A 27,775-nucleotide genomic window follows, 5' to 3' on the forward strand; every position below is an offset into this window, starting at 1 on the left:
CAAGTGCTGGGGTTACACACATGGGCCACTGCCCCCAGCCTAAACCTCCTTTCTCAGTATAGCAGCCTTGAGATGAAGTTCCTGAAATTACTGGCCAGCTTGACTGTTTCCCCACATCACTGGAGGAGGGGGATGCATAGATAAAACAAAATATTCAGCATCATTGTATTTTCTTTTTGTTTCATCAGCATCTTTTTTTAAAACTCACTTGACATAAGTCCCTAGCCTCAAAGAGTAAAGCCTTTGCAGAATCTGCATTCAGATTTCGGGTGTGATTTCCTGACAGATAGTTCAGGTTTGTAAACTCTTTTTTTTTTTCTTTGAGACAGAGTTTCACTCTTGTAGCGCAGGCTGGAGTGCAGTGGCACCATCTTGCCTCACTGCAACTTCTGCGCCCTTGATTCACGCGATTCTCCTGCCTCAGCCTCCTGAGTAGCTGGGATTACAGGCATGCGCCACCACACCTGGGTAATTTTTGTATTTTTAGTAGAGATGGGGTTTCACCATGTTGGCCAGGCTGGTTTTGAACTCCTGACTTCAGGTGATCTACCTGCCTCAGCCTCCCAAAGTGATGGGATTACAGGTGTGAGCCACCGCAGCCGGCCAAAACTTTGTTTTTTTTCCTCTTTTTGTTGCTGAGAAATGTAAACTCTTACAGACACAAATTATGTCTCCCATTTTTTAAAACCCACTCAACACAGCGGTCATGTGTAATAGGCCCTGGAGCTTATTTTAGACATTGATTTGAGGCTCTTTTCCCCAAGTGCTGGTTTGTGTGTATGTGTGTGTAAGTCTTTCTATGAGATGAGTGGTACCTACCTGGGCTGTGTGATCTTTTTTATTTTATTTATTTTATTTTTGTAGATACGAGGTCTCACTATGTTGCTCAGGCTGGTCTTGAACTCTGGGGCTCAACCTATCCTCCCTCCTTGGCCTCCTAGAGTGCTGAGATTACAGGTGTGAGCCACTGCACCTGGCCAGCGATCCTTAATAAATATAGATAATGGCTGGGCGTGGTGGCTCACACCTATAATACCAGTACTTTGAGGGGCCGAGGCTGGCAGGTCACCTGAGCTGAGGAGTTTGAGACCAGCCTGGGTAACATGGGTGAAACCCTGTCTCTACAGAAAATAGAAAAATTAGCCAGGTGTGACTTGGGAGGTTGAGACAGGAGAATTGCTTGAACCTGGAAGGTGGAGGTTGCAGTGAGCCGAGATCGTGTCTTTGAACTCCAGCCTGGGTGACAGAGTGAGACCTTGTCTCAAAAAAAAATATAGATATAGGCCGGGCGTGGTGGCTCACACCTGTAATCCCAGCACTTTGGGAGGCCGAGGCGGGTGGATCAGGAGGTCAGGAGATCGAGACCATCCTAGCTAACATGGTGAAACCCTGTGTCTACTAAAAATACAAACAATTAGCCAGGCCTGGTGGTGGGTGCCTGTAGTCCCAGCTACTCGGGAGGCTGAGGCAGGAGAATGGCGTGAACCCGGGAGGTGGAGGTTGCAGTGAGCCGAGACTGTGCCACTGCCCTCCAGCCTGGGCGACAGAGCGAGACTCTGTCTCAAAAAAAAAAAAAAAAAACTATATATCTATATATCTATATCTATATAGATATAGATATAGATAATGCCAGATGATGGCTGGTTAGAAGGGATTGTCAGGGGCTGGCAGGTTTTGCAGGTGTTAGAATGAGCAAGATGAGGAGAAGGATGCTTACTTCCCTCTCCTTGTAACTCTTTCTCTACCCCCTCCCCTCAGTGTTTTTTTATTTTTATTTTTATTTATTTATTTATTTTTGAGACAAGGTCTTGCTCTGTCACCCACACTGGATTGCAGTGATGCAATCATAGCTCATTGAAGCTCAAACTCCTGGGCTCAAGTGATCCTCTTGCCTCAGCCTCCCAAGTAACTGGGACCACAGGTGCGTACAACTATGCCCAGTTAAGTTTTTCATTTTTTATACAGACGGGGTCTTGCTATGTTGTCCAGGCTGGACTTGCACTTCTGGCTTCAAGTGAGTCTCCTGCCTCAGTTTCCCAAAGTGCTGGCATTATGGGCATAAGCCACTGTGCCTAGCCCATCAGTGTCTTTTTATCCTTTACTCCTATCAAAATTCATTCACTCAGCAGCCATTGATCAAGTGCCTACTACATACATGGTGAGGACTGGAAATTTATTTGTCTCTTCTCATCTTATCTGGACCCTCTGTGTTAATTGTAATTAACTGTAATCATTCTGTATTAATTGTAATAAACTTGTTGATAAACTCAAATGAGGCCATACTGTTTTGCCACTTCCCCTCCTTCCAGGTTATATGGATGTACTTACATTGCAGGTTTCATTTGTTGGTTCAGTTTTTAAACTAAGCCCTATTGTGTCAAATTATGCTAGGTGTGAGATGGGGAGTTCAAGCTGTGTGTTGTCTTTTTTTTTTGTTGCCTCACTTACTAATATACAAGCGCTTATAACCTTTGAGGCTGGCCCTATACATTAAGATTTTTATTAATTCCACTGTTCTTTATCTTCTCTTACTAAGTTCTCAGGGTCGAATGAACTCTAACTGCTCCTTGCTAGTGATAAGCAAGTTGCAAATTACAAAATTGTCAGTGATTGAATACACATATTAAACCTGTAACTGGGAAGCATTTTTGGTAATTATGAATACTTTTGGAAAAAAAAAAGCTATGGAAGGAAAGTTTAAAATCTACGAAAGCTCAAGTAGATGGTCATGGAATAGCTATTTCAATTTCTAACTATATATTACTTATTTATTTATTTATTTTTGAGACGGAGTTTAGCTCTTGTTGCCCAGGCTGGAGTGTAATGGCGTGATCTCAGCTCACTGCAACCTCCACCTCCCGGGTTCAAGCTATTCTCCTGCCTCAGCCTCCCGAGTAGCTGGGATTATAGACATGTGCCACCACGCCAGGCTAATTTTGTATTTTTAGTAGAGACGGGGTTTCTCCACATTGGTCAGGCTGGTCTTGAACTCCCAACCTCAGTTGATCCGCCCGCCTCGGCCTCCCAAAGTGCTGGGATTACAGGCGTGAGCCACCGCGTCCGGCCTCTTAACTATTGTTTGAAATAATGTAGAGACAGCTCCAGAGCCATGAAGAAGTGTATGAAGAAGCAGTGTTAGCTTAAATGACATACATGTCACAATTGCCTATGTGAAACTAACATAATTATGCATCAGAAGTATCTATCCTGCATAACCTCCACCAATAATAATAATGTTAATAATAGTGAAAACTAATGTTTATTAAGTCCTTACTGTCTCCAGCCTCTGTGCTAAATACTGGTTACTAAGTTTCCCTGAAAATACTATTCTCATCTGTTTGTTCTTAATAACAGGATAGCATAATTGTAAGTTGTAAATGAAATAATACAGTTTATGTAATAAAAGGGTAAAAGAGAAGACCACCTACCTTATCTTCTGTTGCTGATCTAGATGGATGTAGGTGGTGTTTACCTAGTTTCACCTTTGGCAGTTGAAACTACTTTTTTTTTTTTAAGAGACAGGGTGGGCCAGGCGCAGTGGCTCACGCCTGTAATCCCAGCACTTTGGGAGGCTGAAGCGGGCTGATCACTTGAGGTCAGAAGTTCGAGACCAGCCTGGCCAACATGGTGAAACCCTGTCTCTACTAAAAATACAGAAAAATTAACTGGGTGTGGTGGTACACACCTGTAATTCCAGCTACGTGGGAGGCTGAAGCAGGAGAATCGCTTGAACCCGGGAGTGGAGGTTGCAGTGAGCTGAGATTGTGCCACTGCACTCCAGCCTGGGTGACAGAGCAGGACTCCGTCTCAAAAAAACAACAACAACAAAAAAAGAAATTTTTAGAAATATGAGATGACAGCAAGAATGAGGGTATTAAAAAGAAATTTTTAGAACTAAATAGCAGAATGTAATGGTGAAAAGTTTGATTTCTCAAGTCTGCTTTGCACACAGGCATGTGGCAAACATTCAGTAAGTATAGCTGTAATTTTAACCAGCTGTAATGTATAATAGCCAACATATCACATTTTTCTTTTTTCTTTTTTGAGACAGAGTCTTGCTCTGTTGCCCAGGCTGGAGTGCAGTGGCACCATCTCGGCTCACTGCAACCTCTGCCTCCTGAGTTCAAGTGATTCTTGTGCCTCAGCCTCTCAAGTAGCTGGGATTACAGGTGTGTGCCACCACACTCGGCTATTTTTTGCATTTTTAGTAGAGATGGGGCTGGTCTTGAACTCCCAGCCTCAGGCGATCTGCCTGCCTCAGCCTCCCAAAGTGCTGAGATTACAGGTGTGAGCCACAGCGCCTGGCCATATATTGCTTTTTTCTTATTATCAGAGCCAGTTCATAATTGTGGAAAAATAGTGTTTGTAACAATGTAAGTATGGATAAATCATCTTTTTAATTTTGTGATTCATATAGGTTTGTTGTTGTTGTTGTTGTTTTGTTTTTATCTTGAGACAGAGTCTTGGTCTGTCACCCAGGCTGGAGTATAATGGCACAACTATGGCTCACTGCAGCCTCAGATGCCTGGGTTCAAGCAGTCCTCCCATCTCAGCCTCTAGAGTAGATGGGACCACAGGTGTGGGCCACCATGCCTGGGTAATTACAAAACTTTTTTTTTTTTTTCTAGAGATGAGGTCTCACTATGTTGCCCAGGCTGGTCTCAAACCTTTGACCTCGCTTCAGCCTTTAGAGTAGCTATGACTATAGGCATGTGCCATCACCCAGCTAATTAAAAATTTTTTTTTGGTGGAGATGCGGTCTTACTTTGTTACCCAGATTGCAAGTTAGTTTCAGATATCAACATTTGGTGTTTCCAAATGCACGGGGAGGCTTTGGAGCAAGTTTTTGGCTCATATGCATAGGTGTCCTAGACATTCACTTTGCAAATTCTTATTAAAATGACTACAGTAGCATACAGATAGGGAAAAGTATCCTTGTCAGTACCACCGATTGGGTGAGAAGAGACTGTATATTAAAAACAATGACCATCTTTTTGCCACATAAATTGCTGGTGGGGCCAGTTTGAAGAGGGCTTTGTCAGCTGCCTTCTGCCTCTTCCTCTTGAGTACGTGGAGTTGGAGTCATCCTTGACAGCCTCCTGTTGACACCACCCGGGTCACAGATGTGAAACTGTGTGGATGTAGGAGAGAGCAGTGATGGGGCTTACCCCAAGGTTGCTCTTCCTTCCCTCTGGCCACAAATGTTTAGTAAGGAACTGCTCTGTATTAACCATTTGCTAGGGGCTGCGGATACGGTGGTGAAGAAATAGACATGTTCCTATTCGGGATGCTGAGGTGGGAGGATCGCTTGAGCCCAGGAGGTGGAGCTGCAGTGAGCCATGATCACACCACTGCACTCCAGCCTGGGGGACAGAGCGAGACCCTATCTCTAAAAAACAATAAAAGAAATAGATGTGTCCTTCGCCCTCATGGAACTGCCAGTCTAGCCTTCAACCTGGTGACTGTAGAAATGTGTGATTAGATGCTATATTGCCATGTTGAGTGTCACCCCTGAGAAGCAGGGTTTTTTTTTGAGAAGGTAGGATGGGGGATCTGACTGTGGGACCACCAGAGGGAAAAGCACATGTAAAAGCTGCGTGTAGCAACTGGAGGAAATCGGAGACGTGATCAGAGAACCAGAGTCAACCAGGGGCCATGCCGTACAGGGTCCTGTTAAGATCTGTGACTTTTTTCTAAACGTTTTCTTCTGGATAACATCTAAATTTCTAGTTCCAAATGTGAAACTCCAAGGGCGTTCTGTGCTAAGCATTTTGCATGTATTAATTAATTTCCACCACACAACATTGCTGTGAATTAAGACAGTTTCTAAGCATGGCAAGAAACCCAGAAATCATAATGGAAAAATCTGATAAATTTAACAATGCCAACATGAACCTCTGTAGGAAAAAAAATACCACAGACTAAAAAGGGGGGAAAAAAAACCAGAGACAAATATTTGCAACACATACAGTAAAGGGTAATTTTCTGGTTATATCAAGAGCTCCTACAAATCAGTAAGAAAAAAAATCTAATAGGAAATGAGCAACGACAAACTGACAACTCATAGAAAAGGAAACACAAGTGGTCTGAAAACATGAAAAAGTGCTCAGTCTCACAAAGAAATGCAAACTAACATGGTACCATTTTCCATTAATCAGATAGACAAAGATGAAATAGTTTGGTAATGTATGTAGTATTGGCACAAGTGAGGGAAAACAGGGGATTTCACACTCTATGCCCGTCCAAACCAGTACCTTATTTTGAGGGTGGTTTGACAATATTTGTCAAAATAAAAAAATTATATACAGTCATTTGCCACATAATGATGGTTCAGTTGATGATGGACGGCATACATAATGGTGGTCCCATAAGAATATAATGGGCTGGGCGCAGTGGCTCTCACCTGCAATCCCAGCACTTTGGGAGGCCGAGGTGGGTGGATTGCCTGAGGTCAGGAGTTTGAGACCAGCCTGGCCAACATGGTGAAACCCCGTCTCTGCTAAAAACATACAAACAATTAGCCAGGCATGGTGGCGGGTGCCTGTAATCCCAGCTACTCAGGAGGCAGAGGCAGGAGAATCGCTTGAACCCAGGAGGTGGAGGTTGCAGTGAGGTGAGATTGGGCCACTGCACTCCCATCTAGATGACAAGGCAAAACTCCATCTCAAAAAAAAAAAAAGAATATTATGGGCCCAGCCGCAGTGGCTCACACCTGTAATCCCAGTACTTTGGTAGGCCAAGGCAGGAGAATCATTTGAACTCAGGAGTTTGAGACCAGTGGGGACAACATAGCAAGACCCCATCTCAAAAAAAAAAGATTATGGTGGAGCTGTCCTGTATAGACATACCATTTTTAACTTTTTTTTTTTTTTTGAGATGGAGTCTTGCTGTGTCACCCAGGCTGACGTGTAGTGGCATGATCTGGGCTTACTGAAACCTCCACCTCCTGGGTTCAAGCGATTCTCCTGCCTCAGCTTCCTGAGTAGCTGGGACTGCAGGCGCAGGACACCATATCTGGCTAATTTTTATATATTTAGTAGAGATGGGGTTTCACCATGTTGGCCAGGCTGGTCTTGAACTCCTGACCTCAAGTGATCCGCCTGCCTCAGCCTCCCAAAGTGCTGGGATTACAGGCATGAGCCACCATTTACAGGCACCTGGCCACCATTTTTAATCTTTTATATTGTATTTAAACTGTACCTTTTCTATGTATGGATGTGTTTAGATACACAAATACCATTGTGTTACAGTTACTTACAGTATTCAGTACAGTAGCATGCTGTACAGGTGTGTAGCCTAGGAGCAATAGGTTATACCATATAGCCCAGGTGCGTAGTAGGCTCTGCCATCTAGGTTTGTGTAAGTACGCTCCATGATGTTACCAGTGACGAAATCGCCTAATGATGCATTTCTCAGAACATATTCCTGTTGTTAAGCAATGCATGACCGTATCTTGACAAAGCCATTTTATTTCTAAAACTTTAATTTTACAGATTTATTTGTAAAAGTATGTAAAAATGATTGTAAAGGATATGTTCTGCTGCATTACTTGTAATAACAAAAAACCAGAGGATAACATAAATGTCCTATAAGAAGGGTTAGATTATGGATGGCACATTCATACAATGGGGTATTATGTAGCCATTGAATAAAAGGGTACTGGCTGGGCGCAGTGGCTCATGCCTATAATCTCAACACTTTGGGTGGCCAAAGAAGGAGGATTGCTTGAAGCCAGGAGCTTGGGGCCAGCCTGGGCAACATAGCAAGACCCTATCTCTACAAAGGAAAAATAAAACAATTAGCCAGGTTTGGTATTGGACACCTTCATGGTCCCAGCTACTGAGGAGGCTGAGATTGGAGGGATCGCTTGTGCCTGGCAGGTTGAGGCTGTAGTGAGCCATGATTGTGCCACTGCACTCCAGGCTGGGAGATAGAGTGAGACCCTATCTCAAAAAAACAAAAACAAAAACAAAACCTCTTGTAAAATGTCAAGAAGTCCTAGATGTGGGCCAGGTGTGGTGGCTCACACTTGTAATCCCTGCACTTTGGGAGGCTGAGGCCAGGAGTTTGAGACCAGGCAGAGCAAGATAGCAAGACTCCATTTCTACAAAAAATAAAAAAAATTAATTGGGCATAGTGGTGCATTCCTGTAGTCCCAGCTACTCAGGAGGCTGATGTGAGAGGATTGCTTGAGCCTGGGAGGTTGAGGCTGCAGTGAGCCATGATCACACCTCTGCACTCCAACCTGCGCAACAGAGTGAGACCCTGTCTCTAAAAACAACAACCAAAAAACCCAGCAAAGTACTGATAAAGATCTTTGGCTGGGCGCAGTGGCTCACACCTGTAATCCCAACACTTCAGGAGGCTGAGGCGGGCAGATCACAAGATCAAGAGATCAAGACCATCCTGGCCAACATGGTGAAACCCGGTCTCTACTAAAAATACAAAAATTAGCTGGGCATGGTGGCGTGCACCTGTAGTCTCAGCTACTCGGGAGGCTGAGGCAGGAGAATCACTTGAACCCAGGAGGCGGAGGTTGCAGTGAGCCGAGATCACGCCACTGCATTCCAGCCTGGCGACAGAGCAAGACTCCATCTCAAAAAAAAAAAAAAAAGAGAGAAAGATCTTCAAGTTGTAGTATGTGAAAAAATCAGGGTGTAAAACAAGAGAATCCCATTTGTGTGTGTGTCGAGTGTGTTTCACACAGGCTCAGAGGGAGTAGTGTGTATATGCACATGAACATACGTGTCAGTGTATATATGTATATATACAAGGTTGTGGGTTTGTTTGTTTTTTTTGAGACAGAGTCTTACTCTGTTGCCCAGGCTGGGGTGCAGTGGTGCGATCTTGACCCACTGCAACCTTCACCTCCCAGGTTCAAGCGATTCTTGTGCTTCAGCCTCCCAAGTAGCTGAGACTACAGGCACGCACCACCATGCCCAGTTAATTTTTGTATTTTTAGTAGAGATGGGGTTTCATCATGTTGCCCAGGCTGGTCTGGAACTCCTGGCCTCAAGTGCTCTGCCCGCCTTGGCCTCCGAAAGTGCTGTTGCCCAGGCTGGAGCTCAGTGGCACAATCGCAGCTCACTGCAACCCTGACGTCCCAGGCTCGGGCAATCTTTCCGTCTTAGCTTCCCAAGTAACTGGGACTACAGGTGTGTGCCATCAATGCCCCACCAATTTTTAAATTTTTTGTAGAGATGGGGTTTCCCTACGTTGCCCAGGCTGATCTTGAACTCCTGGCCTCAAGCAATCCTCCCACCTCAGCCTCCCAAAGTGCTGCAATTACAGGTGTGAGCCACCTTGCCCCGCCCTGTACAAAGATCTTCATAAAAGCAGTTAATAATACTATGTTTGAGGCTGCCATCACAGGGGTGAGGTCAAGGACAAGTGTGAGAAATTCTTTTAGAATCTATTTTAAAAAAAGAAGAGATGACAGTGGTGACAGTCAGGGAACAGATAAGCAGGTAGATTGTGGGGGTCTAACTGGTGTTTAAAATGAAGCAACCGCTGAGCCTGCTGTATTTCATTTAATGGAGACTAGTAAAACAACAGCCAGAAATTCTTCACTTTCCATCTAAGAGAGGCAAAAGTTATTTTCCCTTCAATAACCTGGGACTGTAGGATTAAGGTTTTTTTTTTTTTTTTTTTTTTTAAATACTACAATATGGCTACCAGTATAATTTAAAAATGATTAGAATTCTATTTGAGTAAGAAATAGGTGTCTGCCTGAAGTAGACAGTCACTGAAGTCACTAAGTGGCAAAAGACAGAAAAAAAATTGAAAGTAGGAAACAATCAGCAGATATGATACCAAACATGAGCTGTCAGTGATAATGGATTAAGTCCTTCAATTAATGGCTGAGCCAGATGGAATTAAAAGAAAAAATCCAGGCCGGGCATGGTGGCTCACACCTGTAATCCCAGCACTTTGGGAGGCTGAGGTGGGAGGATCACTTGAGTCCAGGAGTTTGAGACCAGCCTGAACAACATAGTAGGACCCCATCTCTATTTTATAAAAATATTTTGAAAAAAGAAAAAAAAATTCAGTTGTGTTCTGCTTTAAAAAGACAAATTGGCACAGAATGTCAAAGAATAAATAAAACAAACATGGGCAAAAGAGATTCAGGTGGTACCAATAATATTGGGCTAAGTAGCATTCAAGATAAAGATTATTAAATAATAAGTTAGTTAATACTAGAGTAATTGCATATTAATGAAACATAATCTATGGTAGAGATATTATAGTCAATAATTGTTTTATGTATTCATGAAGGTAACAACAAGCAAACAAGCTTTAATAGTTTTAAATGCTTTATATGCTTTATAGTTCTTTTATGTGCATTAATTCATTAATTCTCATTTCCTATGAGGTAAACACTATTATTATCCACATTTTACAGATGTAAAAACCGAAGCAGAGAGATTAATTAGCTTGCCCAGGAGATGTGGCATTCTGGGATTTGAGACAGTGGTTTGGCTCTGTAGGTTGCTTCAATAACCAAGAGATGCTTCAAATCAGATTTTTAAAATATGTTTTTCAGAAGCATTTTCCTGATACTTCTCCCCTTACATGGGTGTTAGTCTTTTGGGTTGAAAAACATGAGTAAGTGCTAGAAGAACAAAATATGCATCCAGATTTAATAGTATGTCTGTTTTTCTGAGCCTTGGCATTTCATTGCTTTTATAATAGAAATGAAGGCTTTTTTTTTTTTTGGCTGAGAATAGCACTGAACTCAGTGGGAGGGACTGTGGGTTGTAAGTTGTCCGCCTCTGAATGGAGTTGAATTTAAGTTTCTTGGTTTCCAAAGAATGATTGATTTAAAGACCCTCAAATTGCAAGTTAGAACTGACTTCAGTCCTTGAGGTTTTTTACCATTTAATGAATAATTAAATTTATGGTAATAAATGGTAATAAATGGTAAAAATGGTAATAAATTTTACCATTTAATGAATTTTTCTTAAAAAGCAATTGAATTGTTGATGAAAGGTGATGTTAAAATTATCCCAGATTTATCAATCTTTTTTTTATTGCCCCTGGATTTTGAGTCATAGAAAGCCTTTCCTTATTCTAAGGTTAACAAGACATTCACCCATGTTTTCCTCTAGTATTGCATTGTTTCATCTTTTACGTTTATTATTTATTTTATTTTATTTTTTTGAGACAGGGTCTCACTGTGTCACTCAGGCTGGAGTGCAGTGGAATGATCTTGGCTCACTGCAGCCTCTGCCTCCCGCCTCCCGGGTTCAAGCGATTCTGCTGCCTCGGCCTCCCGAGTAGCTGGGATTACAGGCACCTGCCACCACGCCTGGCTAATTTTTGTATTTTTTTTTTAGTACAGATGGGGTTTTGCTGTTGGCCAGGCTGGTCTCGAACTCCTGACCTTAAGTGATCCACCCGCCTTGGCCTCCCAAAGTGCTGGGATTACAGGCGTGAGCCACCGTGCCTGGCCTAAAATTTATTCTGATATGTGATATGATGTATGGTTCTAACCACTTTGTTACGGTGCATTATTTTCTAAATGTGGTATTGGATTCTTTTATATTTTGTTTAGAAGTTCTGCATCAATATTCATGAGTACCATTGGTCTCTGTTGTTTTTCTTGTGCCATCTTTATTGGTATAGGTATCAGTGTTATATTTAGTTTGTAAAAGGAAGTTGGAAGTTTTCCTTTCTTTTTAGTACTCAGGAATGATTTTAAGAATTGAGACTATTTGGTCTTTGAAGGTTTGGTAGAAGTCCATTGGGAATCCATCTGGGCCTGGTGATTTTCTGTGCGGTAGTTCCTTAATTGTTTTCCCTATTTTTTCTTATTTTTAATCAGGTAGCCTCTGAACCAGAATAGGTTCAGAGAGGCTCCCTCTATTTTTTTTAATACAAGTTGGTCTGCCTAAGTTTTCTTACTCTAATGGGTTAATTTTTGTAGACTGCATTTCCCTGAAAAATTACACGTTTGTTCTAGGTTTTCTGACTTATTTCCACAGCTTTTTAGTCTTTCCCCCTGGAATCATGCCCCTTTCCATAAACAGGACTCTGATGTACCTGAAGTATTTTCACACTTCGGGTGGACTTTCTGTTTCTGGGGGTGGTTTTAGAGCAATTTTAGGCCTGCCACTAGCTACCCTGTTCTCTACACCATGCTGTTTTTCTCAGAATGCTCTTCTTTTGCACAAAGGCTTGGAGTAGGAGGTTGAGCAGTCACTCACTGACGTTTGGAATATTTTCTTTTTTTTGCTTACAGGTAATCTGGAAGTTTGGGCATTCTCTTTAAGTTGAGGGTGTGGTTTTCATGTCATTTTATTTGTTTATTGTTTTCTTGTGTGTGTTTCTTAGAGACAGGGTCCCACTCTTGCCCTGGCTGGAGTGCAGTGGCGTCTTGATCATAGCTTACTGCATCCTCAAGCTGCTGGGCTTAGATGAACCTCCCACCTCAGCCTCCTGAGTAGCTGAGACTACAGGAGCACACCACCATACCTAATTTTTTTTTTTTTTTGAGACGAAGTCTTGCTCTGTCCCCCAGATTGGAGTGTAGTGGTGCAATCTTGGCTCACTGCAACCTCTGCCTCCCAGGTTCAAGCAATTCTCTCACCTCAGCCTCCCGAGTAGCTGAGACTGCAGGTGCATGCCACCATACCCGGCTAATTTTTGTATTTTTTAGTAGAAACAGGGTTTCACCATGTTGGCTAGGCTGGTCTCGAACTCTTGACCTCAAGTGATCCACCCACCTTGGCCTCCCAAAGTGCTGGGATTACAGGCTTGAGCCACTGTGCCTGGTCCCTGGCTAATTTTTAATTTTTTTGTAGAGATGGGATCTTGCTATGTTGCCCAGGCTGGTCTTGAACACCTGGCCTTAAGCAATCCTCCCACCCCAGCCTGCCAAAACACTGGGATTTACAGGCATGAACCATTGTGCCTGGCTTGTTTTGTTTTTAATTCTATGTTGTTTTTGAAGGATGTATGGGGAGAGATGGATTTAGGCAATCATCGTTGTCCTTGGCTACCTGAAAGTCCAGGCACTCTTCTAGATACTTGATAAATATTAACTCATTTTATCCTCTCAACAACACTATGACATGGGTACTGTTACACCTTCCATTTTATAGGACTTAACAGAGAGGTTAAATATGTAGCCCAGGGTCACAGAGAGCTGGGCTTCAGACCAAGACAATCTGGCACCAGAGTCTATGTGGCTACCCCTAAGACTTTGCCACCATGTGTTAGTGATTCTCAGCCTGTCATTTGGGGAGGGGATTGCCCTTTTTTTAAAACTTTTTTAAAAATTTATTCTTATTTTATTATATTTTTGAGACAGAGTCTCCCTCTTTTGCCGAGGCTGGAGTGGAGTGGTGTGATTTCAGCTCACTGTAACCTCTGCCTCTGGGGTTCAAGTGATTCTCATGCCTCAGCCTCCCAAGTAGCTGGGATTACAGGTGCCAGCCACCATGCCCAGCTAATTTTTGTATTATTATTATTATTATTATTATTTGAGACGGAGTCTCGCTCTTTTGTTCAGGCTGGAGTGCAGTGCTGTGATCTCGGCTCTCTGTAACCTTCGTCTCCTGGGTTCAGGTGATTCTCCTGCCTCAGCCTCCGGAGTAGCTGGGACTATAGGCGCGCACCACCATACTTGGCTAATTTTTTGTATTTTTAGTAGAGATGGGGTTTCACTATGTTGGCCAGGCTGGTCTCGAACTCCTGACCTCAGGTGATCTACCTGCCTTGGCCTTCCAAAGTGCTGGGAGTACAGGTGTGAGCCACCATGCATGGCTGGATTGTCCTTTTTTTAAAAAAAACAAAAAACAAAAAAAAACCCAAACCATAAACCCAATATTCTGAAAGATTTGGTCTCCACACCTGTGTTATATAATAATTAGTTTTTCCATTTTTTTCCTCTTGGTAGAAGGCACATATGCCACTCAGTTTCCAGTTGCCACACCCAATTAACATAATTGTTTTGCAGCCAAAAGCAAAAGAGAGTTGACATTTTAATTAGCTTATGTAGGTAGACAAATTGAGGCCTAATGTAAGAGTTTCATTATACCTTTTTGAAAAACTATAAATAGCTAGAAGCCAGTTGTCATTACTTTTTGATTCCTTAGAATTCTGGGCATCTTTCATCTGGAACCACAGATGAAAGAAGCTGCAAGCAAGGATTTTTTTTCTTAACGGAATAGTTTAACCATTCTGAATGCAAAAGTATTGGATGCTAGAATAATAGGTATCACATAAATTGAGGTTGACGTTTTCCCGGGTGAAATTCTATTCTGTCTCAATTTTCCTTTTTTTTTGAGACGGAGTCTTGCTCTGTCGCCCGGGCTGGAGTGCAGTGGCATGATCTCGGCTCACTGCAAGCTCCACCTCCTGGGTTCATGCCATTTTCCTGCCTCAGCCTCCCGAGTAGCTGGGATTACAGGCGCCTGCCACAACACCCAGCTAATTTTTTTGTATTTTTAGTAGAGACGGGGTTTCCCAGGATGGTCTCAATCTCCTGACCTCGTGATCCGCCTGCCTCGGCCTCCCAAAGTGCTGGGATTACAGGCGTGAGCCACTGTGCCTGGCCTTTTTTTTTTTTTTTTTTTAAGACAGAGTCTCGCTTTGTTGCCTAGGCTGGAGCGCAGTGGCATGATCTCAGCTCATTGCAACCTCCGCCTCCCGGGTTCAAGTGATTCTCCTGCCTCAGCCTCCCGAGTATCTGGGATTACAGATGCGTGCCACCATGCCTGGCTAATTTTTGTATTTTTAGTACAGATGAGGTTTTGCCATGTTGCCCAGGCTGGCCTCAAACTCCTGACCTCAGGTAATCCGCCTGCCTCAGCTCTTCCCAAAGTGCTGGGATTATAGGCATGAGTCACCGGGCCCAGACTCAATCTTCTGACAAGCTCTCAGAGAGTAAAAAGCAAATGAATATTTCATTATTTTGATCTGAGCTTTACGATTTTTCTTTTCTTTTCTTTTCTTTTTTTTGAGATGGAGTTTTGCGTTGTTGCCCAGGCTAGAGTGTCGTGGTGGCGATCTTGGCTCACCACAACCTCCGCTTCCCGGGTTCAAGCGATTCTTCTGCCTCAGCCTCCCGAGTAACTGGGATTACAGGCATGCGCCACCACGCCTGGCTGATTTTGTATTTTTAGTAGGGACAGGGTTTCTCCATGTTGGTCAGGCTGGTCTTAAGCTCCCGACCTCAGGTGATCCACCTGCCTCGGTCTCCCAAAGTGCTGGGATTACAAGCATGAGCCACCTTGCCCAGCCTTTTTTTTTTAAATCTGAGAAAAGGTCTTGCTCGATTGCCTAGGCTGGAGTGCAGTGGTGTGATCTCTGCTCACTGCATTCTCTGCCTCCCAGACTCAAGCAATCCTCCCACCTTAGCCTCCTGAGTAGCTGGGACTACAGGCATATGCCACCACACCTGGCTAATGTTCGTATTTTTTTGTAGAGACAGGGTTTTGCCATTTTGCCCAGGCTGGTCTTGAACTCCTGACCTCAGGTGATCCTCCCACCTTGGCCTCCCAAAGTGCTGGGATTACAGGTGTGAGCCACTGTGCCTGGTCTCCTTCACTGTTGTAAGATACTTGAATTGGGTCAATATTTGTGGAGAAGTCTCTTAAAAGTTCACTTGATTGTCAGTACTAGAACTCTACATTTAATATTGACTTATATTCCTGGGAGCATTTCAGAGCATTCTATTAGCTTAGAAAGGTCCAGGATAATTTGACTTTAGAAGTTACTGTTACCATGAATCTCAATGACTTTTGAAATCCATGAAGAATATCTTTTTTTTTTTTTTTTTTGAGAGGGAGTCTCACTCTGTCGCCCAGGCTGGAGTGCAGTGGCGCGATCTGGGCTCACTGCAAGCTCCGCCTACCGGGTTCACGCCATTCTCCTGCCTCAGCCTCCCGAGTAAACTGGAATTACAGGCACATGCCACCATGCCTGGCTAATTTTTTTGCATTTTTAGTAGAGACGGGGTTTCACCGTGTTAGCCAGGATGGTCTCAATCTCCTGACCTTGTGATCCGCCCGCCTCGGCCTCCCAAAGTGCTGGGATTACAGGCGTGAGCCACCGCGCCTGGCCAAGAATATCTTTTTGCTGGTAACTAGAGAGGACTCCTCTGAAGCAGATGCCATTCATGATGGATTTCATCATTTGTGGGTTTTTTTTTTTTTTTTTCTTTTTTCTTTTTTATTGATCATTCTTGGGTGTTTCTCGCAGAGGGGGATTTGGCAGGGTCACAGGACAATAGTGGAGGGAAGGTCAGCAGATAAACAAGTGAACAAAGTTCTCTGGTTTTCCTAGGCAGAGGACCCTGCGGCCTTCCGCAGTGTTTGTGTCCCTGGGTACTTGAGATTAAGGAGTGGTGATGACTCTTAACGAACATGCTGCCTTCAAGCATCTGTTTAACAAAGCACATCTTGCACCGCCCTTAATCCATTCAACCCTGAGTGGATACAGCACATGTTTCAGAGAGCACAGGGTTGGGGGTAAGGTCACAGATCAACAGGATCCCAAGGCAGAAGAATTTTTCTTAGTACAGAACAAAATGAAAAGTCTCCCATGTCTACCTCTTTCTACACAGACACAGCAACCATCCGATTTCTCAATCTTTTCCCCACCTTTCCCCCCTTTCTATTCCACAAAACCGCCATTGTCTTCATGGCCCGTTCTCAATGAGCTGTTGAGTACACCTCCCAGATGGGGTGGTGGCCGGGCAGAGGAGCTCCTCACTTCCCAGTAGGGGCGGCCGGGCAGAAGCGCCCCTCACCTCCCGGACGGGGCGGCTGGCCGGGCGGGGGGCTGACCCCCCCCCACCTCCCTCCCGGACGGGGCGGCTGGCCGGGCGGGGGGCTGACCCCCCACCTCCCTCCCGGACAGGGCGGCTGGCCGGGCAGAGGGGCTCCTCACTTCCCAGTAGGGGCGGCTGGGCAGAGGCGCCCCTCACTTCCCCGACGGGGCGGCTGGCCCGGCGGGGGGCTGACCCCCCCACCTCCCTCCCGGAGGGGGCGGCTGGCCGGGCAGAGGGGCTCCTCACTTCCCGGTAGGGGTGGCCGGGCAGAGGCGCCCCTCACCTCCCGGACAGGGCGGCTGGCCGGGCGGGGGGCTGATCCCCCCACCTCCCTCCCGGACGGGGCGGCTGGCTGGGCGGGGGGCTGACCCCCCCACCTCCCTCCCGGACGGGGCGGCTGGCCGGGCGGGGGGCTGACCCCCCACCTCCCTCCCGGACGGGGCAGCTGGCCGGGCGGGGGGCTGACCCCCCCCCACCTCCCTCCCGGACGGGGCGGCTGGCCGGGCGGGGGGCTGACCCCCCACCTCCCTCCCGGACGGGGCGGCTGGCCGGGCGGGGGGCTGACCCCCCCACCTCCCTCCCGGACGGGGCGGCTGGCCGGGCGGGGGGCTGACCCCCCCACCTCCCTCCCGGACGGGGCGGCTGGCCGGGCAGAGGGGCTCCTCACTTCCCAGAAGGGGCGGCCGGGCAGAGGTGCCCCTCACCTCCCGGATGGGGCGGCTGGCCAGGTGGGGGGCTAACCCCCCCACCTCCCTCCCGGACGGGGCGGCTGGCCGGGCCGGGGGCTGACCCCCCCCACCTCCCTCCCAGACAGAGCGGCTGGCCGGGCAGAGGGGCTCCTCACTTCCCAGAAGGGGCGGCCGGGCAGAGGCGCCCCTCACCTCCCGGATGGGGCGGCTGGCCAGGCGGGGGGCTAACCCCCCCACCTCCCTCCCGGACGGGGCGGCTGGCCAGGCCGGGGGCTGACCCCCCCACCTCCCTCCCAGACAGAGCGGCTGGCCGGGCAGAGGGGCTCCTCACTTCCCAGTAGGGGCGGCCGGGCAGAGGCGCCCCCACCACCTCCTGGACAGGGCGGCTGGCCGGGCAGGGGGCTGATCCCCCCACCTCCCTCCTGGACGGGGCGGCTGGCCGGGCGGGGGGCTGACCCCCCCACCTCCCTCCCGGATGGGGCGGCTGGCCGGGAGGGGGGCCGACCCCCCCACCTCCCTCCCGGACGGGGCGGCTGGCCGGGCAGAGGGGCTCCTCACTTCCCAGTAGGGGCGGCCGGGCAGAGGCACCCCTCGCCTCCCGGATGGGGCGGCTGGCCAGGCGGGGGGCTGACCCCCCCACCTCCCTCCCGGACGAGGCGGCTGGCCGGGCAGAGGGGCTCCTCACTTCCCGGTAGGGGCGGCCGGGCAGAGGTGCCCCTCACCTCCCGGACGGGGCGGCTGGCCGGGTGGGGGGCTGACCCCCCCACCTCCCTCCCAGACGAGGAGGGAGGACGCTCCTCACTTCTCAGACAGGGTGGCTGCCGGGCGGAGGGGCTCCTCACTTCTCAGACGGGGCAGTTGCCAGGCAGAGGGTCTCCTCACTTCTCAGACAGGGCGGCCGGGCAGAGATACTCCTCACATCCCGGACGGGGCGGCAGGGCAGAGGTGCTCCCCACATCTCAGACGATGGGCGGCCGGGCAGAGACGCTCCTCACTTCCCAGATGCGATGGCGGCCGGGAAGAGGCGCTCCTCACTTCCTAGATGGGATGGCGGCCGGGCAGAGACGCTCCTCACTTTCCAGACTGGGCAGCCAGGCAGAGGGGCTCCTCACATCCCAGACGATGGGCAGTCAGGCGGAGACGCTCCTCACTTCCCAGACGGGGTGGCTGCCAGGCAGAGGCTGCAATCTCGGCACTTAGGGAGGCCAAGGCAGGCGGCTGGGAGGTGGTTGTAGCGAGCCGAGATCACGCCACTGCACTCCAGCCTGGGCGCCATTGAGCACTGAGTTAACGAGACTCCGTCTGCAATCCCGGCACCTCGGGAGGCCGAGGCTGGCGGATCACTCGCGGTTAGGAGCTGGAGACCAGCCCAGCCGACACATCGAAACCCCGTCTCCACCAAAAAAATACGAAAACCAGTCAGGCGTGGCGGCGCACGCCTGCAATCGCAGGCACTCGGCAGGCTGAGGCAGGAGAATCGGGCAGGGAGGTTGCAGTGAGCTGAGATGGCAGCAGTACCGTCCAGCTTCGGCTCGGCATCAGAGGGAGACCGTGGAAAGAGGGGAGAGGGGAGAGGGGAGAGGGGGGAGGGGGGAGGGGAGAGGGGAGAGGGGAGAGGGGAGAGGGGAGAGGGGAGAGGGAGCTCTATCTACCACACAGTCCTTCTCTCCATCTATCTCATTCTTACCCTGTGTTTAAAATGCTGCATTAATGGCTTCTTCCTTAAGTTATAAAACATTTTATTTTGAAATAATTTCAAACATTTGAAACATTTTATTTTGAAATAATTTCAAATTTAAATAAGAGTTGCAAAATAGTACAAATAATTCGTGTTAACTTTTCATCCAGATTTACAAGTCAACCTTATACAGGTTGAGTATCCCTTATCCAAAATGCTTGGGACCAGAAGTGTTTTGGATTTCAGATTTTTTCGAATTTTGGAATATTTTTATTATATACTTACGCATCTCTAATCCCCAAATCTCAAATCTGAAATATCTGAAATGCTATGATGAGCATTTCCTTTGAGTGTCATGTGGGCACTTTTTAAATTTATTTAATTAATTTATTTTTTGAGATGGAGTATTGCTCCATCACCCAGGCTGGAGTGCAGTGAGCGATCTTGGCTCATTGCAAACTTCACGTTCTGGGTTCAAGTGATTCTCCTGCCTCAGCCCCCTGAGTAGTTGGGACTATAGGCGCTTGCCACCATGGCCGGCTAATTTTTGTATTTTTAGTAGAGACAGGGTTTCACCGTGTTGGCCAGGCTGGTCTCGAACTCCTGACCTCAGGTGGTCCACCTGCCTCCGCCTCCCAAAGTGCTGGGATTACAGGAGTGAACCACCGCGCCTGGCCATGGATTTTGCAGCATTTTAGATTTGGGATACTCAACCTGTACCATGTTTACTCTCTCTCCTCTCTCTCTCTTTTTTTTTTATATATATATATATAAATTATATATACACTACACATATATGTATGTATTGTATGTATATGTATGTATTTTATATATAAAATACATATCTACATATAAAATACACATGTATATATACATGTGTACATATATGTGTCTCTATATTTAAGTTTTGTTGGAACCACTTGAGGGTAAGTTGCAGACATGGCGTCTCATTGCTCCAAAATACTTCAGTGTGTATTTCTTAAATACAAGGACACTTGGTTACATAACCACAGTATATCACCAAATGTATATTATAACAAGACTACCATCAAATCCTTATATCTCTTTCAAATTGTTTTACTAATATCCTTATAGCAAAAGACAAAACAACAACAAAAACTCTTCCCTTTTATTTTGTTTGTTTTGGTCCATTATATGTCCAGGTTATGCATTAATGCATTGTGTTACTTGCTAAGTCTTGTTACTGGCCTTTAATTTGGATATTTCTTTGCATCCCGCCAAACTCCTCTTCATGGTTGTATCTTTTTTTTTTTTTTTGGAGATGGAATTTTGCTTATGTTGCCCAGGCTGGAGTGTAATGATGCGATCTCGGCTCACTGCAACCTCCGTCTCCTGGGTTCAAGCGATTCTCCTGCCTCAGCCTCCCGAGTAACTGGGATTGCAGGCCTGCGCCACCTTGCCCAGCTAATTTTGGAATTTTATAAGAGACGGGGTTTTGCCATGTTGGTCAGACTAGTCTCGAACTCCTGACCTCATGATCCGCCCTCCTCGGCCTCCCAAACTTTTGGGATTACAGGTGTGAGCCACTGTGCCCGGTCTTTTTTTTTTTTTTTTTTTTTGAGACAGGGTCTTATTCTGTTGCCTGGCCTGGAGTGCAGTGGTATGATCTTGGCTCACTGCAACCTGGACCTCCTGGGCTCAGGCGATCCTCCCACCTCAGCCTCCTTAGTAGCTGGGACTATAGGCACACACCACCATGCATGGCTAATTTTTATATTTTTTGTAGAGACTGGGTTTCGCCATGTTGCCCAAGCTGGTCTTGAACTCCTGGGCTCAAGTGATCCACCTGCCTTGGCCTCCCAAAATGCTAGGATTACAGGTGTAAGCCACTGCGCCTGGCCCTAATTTTTGCATTTTTTGTAGAGATGGGGTTTCACTATATTGCCCAGGCTGGTCTTGAACTCCTGGGCTCAAGTGATCTTCCCATCACAGCCCCCTAAAGTGCTGGGATTATAGGCGTGAACCACTGTGCCTGGCTGAGGATTAAGTTTCAACCTCAGGGGAGCGGCATTCAAACTATAGCATTGTCCTTTAGTGACTGGCTTAGTTCACTTAGAATGTTTGTCTATTCATCCATCTATAGACACTGTTTTCTTTCACCTTTTGGCTTTTGCAAATAATGCTGCTGTGAATATGAGTTATAGAAAAATACCAATTTGAATCCGTGTTTTCAATTACTTTGAGTATATACCTGGAAGTGGAATTTCTGGATCATATGGTACTTCCAAGTTTTTTTTTTTTTTCTTTTTTGAGACAAGGTCTCACTCTGTCACCCAGGCTGGAGTGTAGTGGCACGATCTTGGCTCACTGCAACCTCCGCCTCCCGGGTTCAAGCGATTCTCCTGCCTCAGCCTCTCAAGTAGCTGGGATTACAGGCACGCGCCACCACGCCCAGCTAATTTTGTATTTTTAGTAGAGATGGGTTTCTCCATGTTGGTCAGGCTGCTCCCGAACTCCCGACCTCAGGTGATCTGCCTGCCTCAGCCTCCCAAAATTCTGGGATTACAGGTGTGAGCCACCGCACCTGGCCTCTATGTTTCAATTTTTAAACAAACAATTAGTTAAAAAAATAGGAAACTAAGAGAATGAACTATTTCCTGTTTTATTCAGTGGGTTATAATCTGTTACTATCATTGTTTATTTTGAGGTACAAATTGTCCCTACTTTGGCCAGCAGAGGATCCTGCAGTTTGTCTCCTGTGTCCTTTTCATAGCTCCTCGTTGGAACTCTTACTGGCCCACAATAGGATGTTCCAAGTTCATCTTCTTACTTTTACTGCCCCAATCCTGGGATCAGCCATTTCTTCAAGGAGGCCAGTTCCTTTCATTGGAGAATGGAAAACCCAATATGTAGAAACCAAGATAGAGGTGTTAGGTGTGATTGCTACTGGAGTGTCATTGCTTCCAAACCCTTTCAGAAGAGACCTAGGAAATTGTGTGTGTGTGTGTGTGTGTGTGTGTGTGTGTATATGTGTGTGTGTGTATTCATAAAAGCACATACACATACACCAAAGCATGTATTTCTGTATTATTATTATTTTTTTGAGATGGAGTCTTGCTCTGTCGCCCAGGCTGGAGTGCAGTGGCACGATCATGGCTCACTGCAACCTCTGCCTCCTGGATTCAAGCAATTCTCCTGTCTCAGCCTCCTGAGTAGCTGGGATTACAGGTGTCCACCACCATGCCCACCTAATTTTTGTATTTTTAGTAGAGATGGGGTTTCACCACATTGGCCAGGATGGTCTTGAACTCCTGACTTCAAGTGATCTGCCCGCCTCGGCCTCCCAAAGTGCTGGGATTATAGGCGTGAGCCACTGCTCCCATCCAGAAGCATACATATCTATTTCTATATCTACATATCTGTCTTTACATGTATATATTAAAAATTAGAGTTTGCACTAATACCTCCAATTACAATCTAACATCATGGGATTTATTCTGGCTTTCTCCCTTCTCATATTTGTGTCTCCCCAACAGTGAGAAACCTGGCTTGCTATCCTCAACATGGTAACTTATTTATTAAGAAGCTTATTTATTCTTTTTTTTTTTTTTTCTGAGATGGAGTTTCGCTCTTGTTGCCCAAGCTGGAGTGCAGTGGTGTGATCTTGGCTCACCGCAACCTCTGCCTCCTGGGTTCAAACGATTCTCCTGCCTCAGCTTCTCAAGTAGCTGGGATTACAGGCATGCACCACCATGCCCAGCTAATTTTGTATTTTTAGTAGAGATGGGTTTCTCCATGTTGGTCAGGCTGCTCTGGAACTCCCGACCCCAGCTGATCTGCCTGCCTCGGCCTCCCAAAGTGCTGGGATTACAGGCGTGAGCCACCGTGCCCTGCCTCTAGTTTATTTATTTTTATTCCATGTGCTCAGTCTTGCGAGCACGTGGTCTGTTTTCTTGGGCCTGGCCCCCTCAGTGCACTGTCTTAATACCCTAGCCCCCAGTCCCTCTGATCATATCCCCAGACACCCCTACTGAATCCCAGGTCTCTACCAAGGGAAAGGCAGGGAGGAGGCATTGACCAAGGAGAAGAGGGGGAAGGGACAGGGAAGGTCTTGATTTGTATTTTCTAAAATTTTCTACTTTGCTCATAATGCGTCTTAGCTGTGTTGTTGTGGAAAGTAGTGCTGACAGTGTCTTTTTTTTTATTACTTACTTTGTCTTTCTTTTTAAGATGGTTTCACCCAAATATCACTGGTGTGGAGGCAGAAAACCTACTGTTGACAAGAGGAGTTGATGGCAGTTTTTTGGCAAGGCCTAGTAAAAGTAACCCTGGAGACTTCACACTTTCCGTTAGGTAAGTTGGAATGAAAAGAGAGGATCCTGAGAGTGTTTTCTAGGTAGGAAGTGGTAAAACCATGCTTGGATAGCTTGCTGCCTGCATTTCGAGTTTGAAGGCCTTATCTGAGCCCTGGGCTGCCTTCAGGGTTTGGGGAGTGGCCTCCTGGACATTTAGCAGAAGGGGAGTAAGGAGGGCCCTTCTTCTCCCTCTGAGACCTCATGGAAGGTGAGTTGGAGCAGGTCATAGAAGTTCTTAAGCCCTCCAGTGCTTGAGACTTGTTCCACACATCTTGAACCTGGTTTCTGCATTTTTCTTTTCCTTCCTGTTGATTTATTTAAAAATTTTATTTCTTTTCAATTTTTTTTTTTTTTAATAGAGGTGGGATCTTTCAATGTTGGCCAGGTTGGCCTTGAACTCCTGGCCTCAAGCAATCCTGCCTCGGCCTCCCAAAGTGTTAGGATTACAGGCGTGAGCCACTATGCCTGGCCTTCTTTTTTTGAGACAAGCTCTTGCTCTGTTGCCCAGGCTGGAGTGCAGTGGTACGATCACAGCTTACAGCAGCCTTGAACTCCTGGGCTTAAGTGATCCTCCCGCCTCAGCCTCCCGGGTAGCTGGGACTCCAGGCTTGTGCCACCATGCTCAGCATTTTTAAAAAATATTTTTTGTAGAGATGAGGTCTCACTGTATTACCAAGGCTGATCTTTAACTCTTAGCCTCAAGTGATCCTCCTGCCTCAGCCTCCCAAAGTGTTGGGATTACAGGCATGAGCCACCACACTCAGACTTTGTTGACTTCTTAATAAGAAAAATACTTGTTAAGAGTTTCTTCAGATCGCTTTCCTTTATCAACAAGTAAAACATGACTGAGGAAGTTGTGGTCCCCTTTGCTTCCCTGCCCAGGCCCGTTTCCCTCCCTCTTTCCCCAGAGGAAACCACCAAGAGGTTGGCATATATTCTTCCTGAACGTGTTTTTATAGTTGTACTGCACTTGTACTGTGTATGAACAATATAAAGTTGGTTTGTGTGTTTAAAAAGTTCACATACATGGATTTATAATGTATGTATCATTTTGCAACTTAAAAATTTTTTTTTTGAGCTCCATGCTGATTGATAAAGATCTATTTTTTTTTTTTGAGATGGAGTTTCAGTCTTATTGCCCAGGCTGAAGTGCAATGGCGTGATCTCAGCTCACTGCAACCTCAGCCTCCTGGGTTCAAGCTGTTCTCCTGTCTCAGCCTCCGGAGTGGCTGGGATTACAGGTGCATGCCACCATGCCCAGCTAATTTTTGTATTTTTAGTAGAGATGGGGTTTCACCATGTCGACCAGGCTGGTCTCAAACTCCTGACCTCAGGTGATCTGCCTGCCTTGGCCTCCCAAAGTGCTGGAATTACAGGCATGAGCTACCATGCCCGGCCTTTTTTTTTTTTTTTTTTTGAGACAAAGTCTTGCTCTTTTTCCCAGGCTGGAGTGCAGTGGCCACAATCTTGGCTCACTGCAACCTCTGCCTCCTGGGTTCAAGCAGTTCTCCTGCCTCAGCCTCCTGAGTAGCTGGGATTACAGGCATGTACCACCATGCCCAGTTAATTTTTGTATTTTTTGTAGAGACTAGGTTTTACCATGTTGGCCAGGCTGGTCCTGAACTCCTGACTTAAAGTGATCCACCTGCCTTGGCCTCCCAAAGTGCTGGGGTTACAGGCATGAGCTATCGCGCCTGGCCTGAGAAATCTCATTCTTACTCCTACTCCCTTGCACACTATCTCCATTCTGTAGGTAGCCATTTCTATTAATTTCTTGTTTACCCTTCTGTGTTTCTTTCATTCTTTTTCTTTTTTTCTTTTTTTTTTGAGACAATCTTGCTCTGTTGCCCAGACTGGAGTGCAGTGGTGTGATCTTGGCTCACCGCAACCTCCACCTCCTGGGTTCAAGTGATTTTCATGACTCAGCCACCTAAGTAGTTGGGATTACAGCACCTGGTGTACACTACCACGCCCAGCTAATTTGTGTATTTTTAGTAGAGATGGGGTTTCACCATGTTGTCCAGGCTAATCTCCAACTCTTGGCCTCAAGGGATCTGCCTGTCTCAGCCTCCCAAAGTGCTGAGATTATAGGCATGAGCCACCATGCCTGGCCCTATGTTTCTTTTTATAAAAATAAGCAAATTTATATTTTTATTACTATTTTCCTTTTATTTTTACACATCAAGTAGAACATTAAATATATTTCTTTGTAATTTTTTTCAGTTACCTAAATCTTTTAGTGATCTCTCTCATCTTTTTAATCAGCTGGATCGCATTCTATCATGTGAATATTTTATAACTTCTATATACTGTCACCAGCAGGTAGCGATTTAGTTGTGTCTAATATTTTAAAATGATATATAATGCCTCAATGAATATAGTAACCTTTTGCATATATTGTTTTGTGCTTTGGGATAACACTACCTCGTATTGGAAACTGTGTCATTACATGTGTCTTTAAAATTACATGTGTCTTTTTATTTTTATTTTTATTTTTTTTGAGTGGGAGTTTCACTCTTGTTGCCCAGGCTGGAGTGCAGTGGCGAGATCTCGGCCGACTGCAACTTCCGCCTCCCGGGTTCAAGCGATTCTCCTGCCTCAGCCTCCCCAGTAGGTGAGATTACAGGTGCCTGCCACCACGCCCAGCTAATTTTTGTATTTTTAGTAGGGACGGGGTTTCACCATGTTGGCCAGGCTGGTATCGGTCTGCTGACCTCAGGTGATCCTCCCACCTCAGCCTCCCAAAGTGCTGGGATTACAGACGTGAGCCACCATGCCTGGCCATCACTTTTTTTTTTTTTTTTTTAATTGCTGCATAGTGGCCGGGCACAGTGGCTCACGCCTGTAATCCCAGCACTTTGGGAGGCCAAGGCAGGCGGCGGATCATGAGGTCAGGAGACCAATACCATCCTGGCTAACATGGTGAAACCCCGTCTCTACTAAAAATACAAAAAAATTTAGCTGGGCGTCGTGGCGGGCGCCTGTAGTCCCAGCTACTTCGGAGGTTGAGGCAGGAGAATGGTGTGAACCCGGGACGTGGAGCTTGCGGTGAGCCAAGATCGCACCACTGCACTCCAGCCTGGGTGATGGAGTGAGACTCTGTCTCAAAAACAAACAAACAAAAAAATTGCTGCATAGTATTCCATTGTATGAGTAGTAACACAACAATTTTTATAATGCATAGTATTCCATTGTATGAATAGTAATGTAGCACTATTTGTTTATACATTTTTATGATTAAAAAACAAAATGTTTTTCTATTATGAATAAAGTGGCAATGAATATTTTTGTACAAGTGTTTTGGTAGCTATACAGTTATTGTCACTTAATATATGCAATTCGATAGGCCAGTCATTCAAAATAGAAGATATACAAGGTAGGCCGGGCGTGGTGGCTCACGCCTGTAATCCCAGCACTTTGGGAGGCCGAGGTGGGTGGATCACCTGTGGTTAGGAGTTTCAGACCAGCCTGACCAACATGGAGAAACCTCATCTCTACTAAAAATACAAAAGTAGCCGAGCGTGGTGGCACATTCCTGTAATCCCAGCTTCTTGGGAGGCTGAGGTAGGAGAATCACTTGAACCTGGATTTATAATGTATGTAAATCCACCGCGAAGGTTGCGGTGAACCAAGATCATGTCATTGCACTCCAGCCTGGGCAATAAGAGCGAAACTCCATCTCAAAAAAAAAAAAAAAAAGATATGCAAGGTAAAGATACTAATAAAGACCTTTGTGTTGAGTTGGTTGACATGTGGTTATTTCACCCATCGTATTTCTTATAGGGAATAGGTAAATTCGTTCCTTGGGTTTCTTTCAACACTTAGGTAAAAATCCGACGTGGAAGATGAGATCTGATTTTACTGGTGTAACTCTTTATTTGTCCCCTTGCCTCCCTTTCCAATGGACTATTTTAGAAGAAATGGAGCTGTCACCCACATCAAGATTCAGAACACTGGTGATTACTATGACCTGTATGGAGGGGAGAAATTTGCCACTTTGGCTGAGTTGGTCCAGTATTACATGGAACATCACGGGCAATTAAAAGAGAAGAATGGAGATGTCATTGAGCTTAAATATCCTCTGAACTGTGCAGATCCTACCTCTGAAAGGTCAGTAACATTTTAGTGACCACAAAGTCTGCTGCTCCCTTGTGCCCTGAGTGTCAGAAATGCATGACGGTCTGTGTATGACTCCCTGACTCCAAAGGCTTGTGACTGGTTTTTGAGCTGTAATCTTTAAAGAATTACTAAAGTGAGACTAATAGCATCAAATTATTTTCAGAGTACCTTTTTCCTGCAAAAGTTTTAATCAGTG

General features: G+C 46.0%; 1 protein-coding gene across 4 annotated transcripts in view; it reads left to right on the top strand.

The window, feature by feature from the left end:
* The window catches only part of PTPN11 (protein tyrosine phosphatase non-receptor type 11), a 94,111-nt gene that overhangs the window by 7,065 nt on the left and 59,271 nt on the right, over positions 1-27,775 (top strand). For 2 of the 4 annotated variants that reach the window (XM_016924286.4, XM_063785017.1), the window contains exons 2-3: positions 23,336-23,458; positions 27,376-27,570. In XM_016924286.4, coding sequence (XP_016779775.2) covers positions 23,336-23,458; positions 27,376-27,570 — 318 coding nt within the window. The remainder of the gene's footprint in view (positions 1-23,335; positions 23,459-27,375; positions 27,571-27,775) is intronic. The other 2 variants (XM_054663612.2, XM_063785018.1) reach the window with 1 other exon arrangement.

Source organism: Pan troglodytes, chromosome 10, assembly GCF_028858775.2.
Source record: "Pan troglodytes isolate AG18354 chromosome 10, NHGRI_mPanTro3-v2.0_pri, whole genome shotgun sequence".
NCBI classification, from domain to species: Eukaryota; Metazoa; Chordata; class Mammalia; order Primates; family Hominidae; genus Pan; species Pan troglodytes.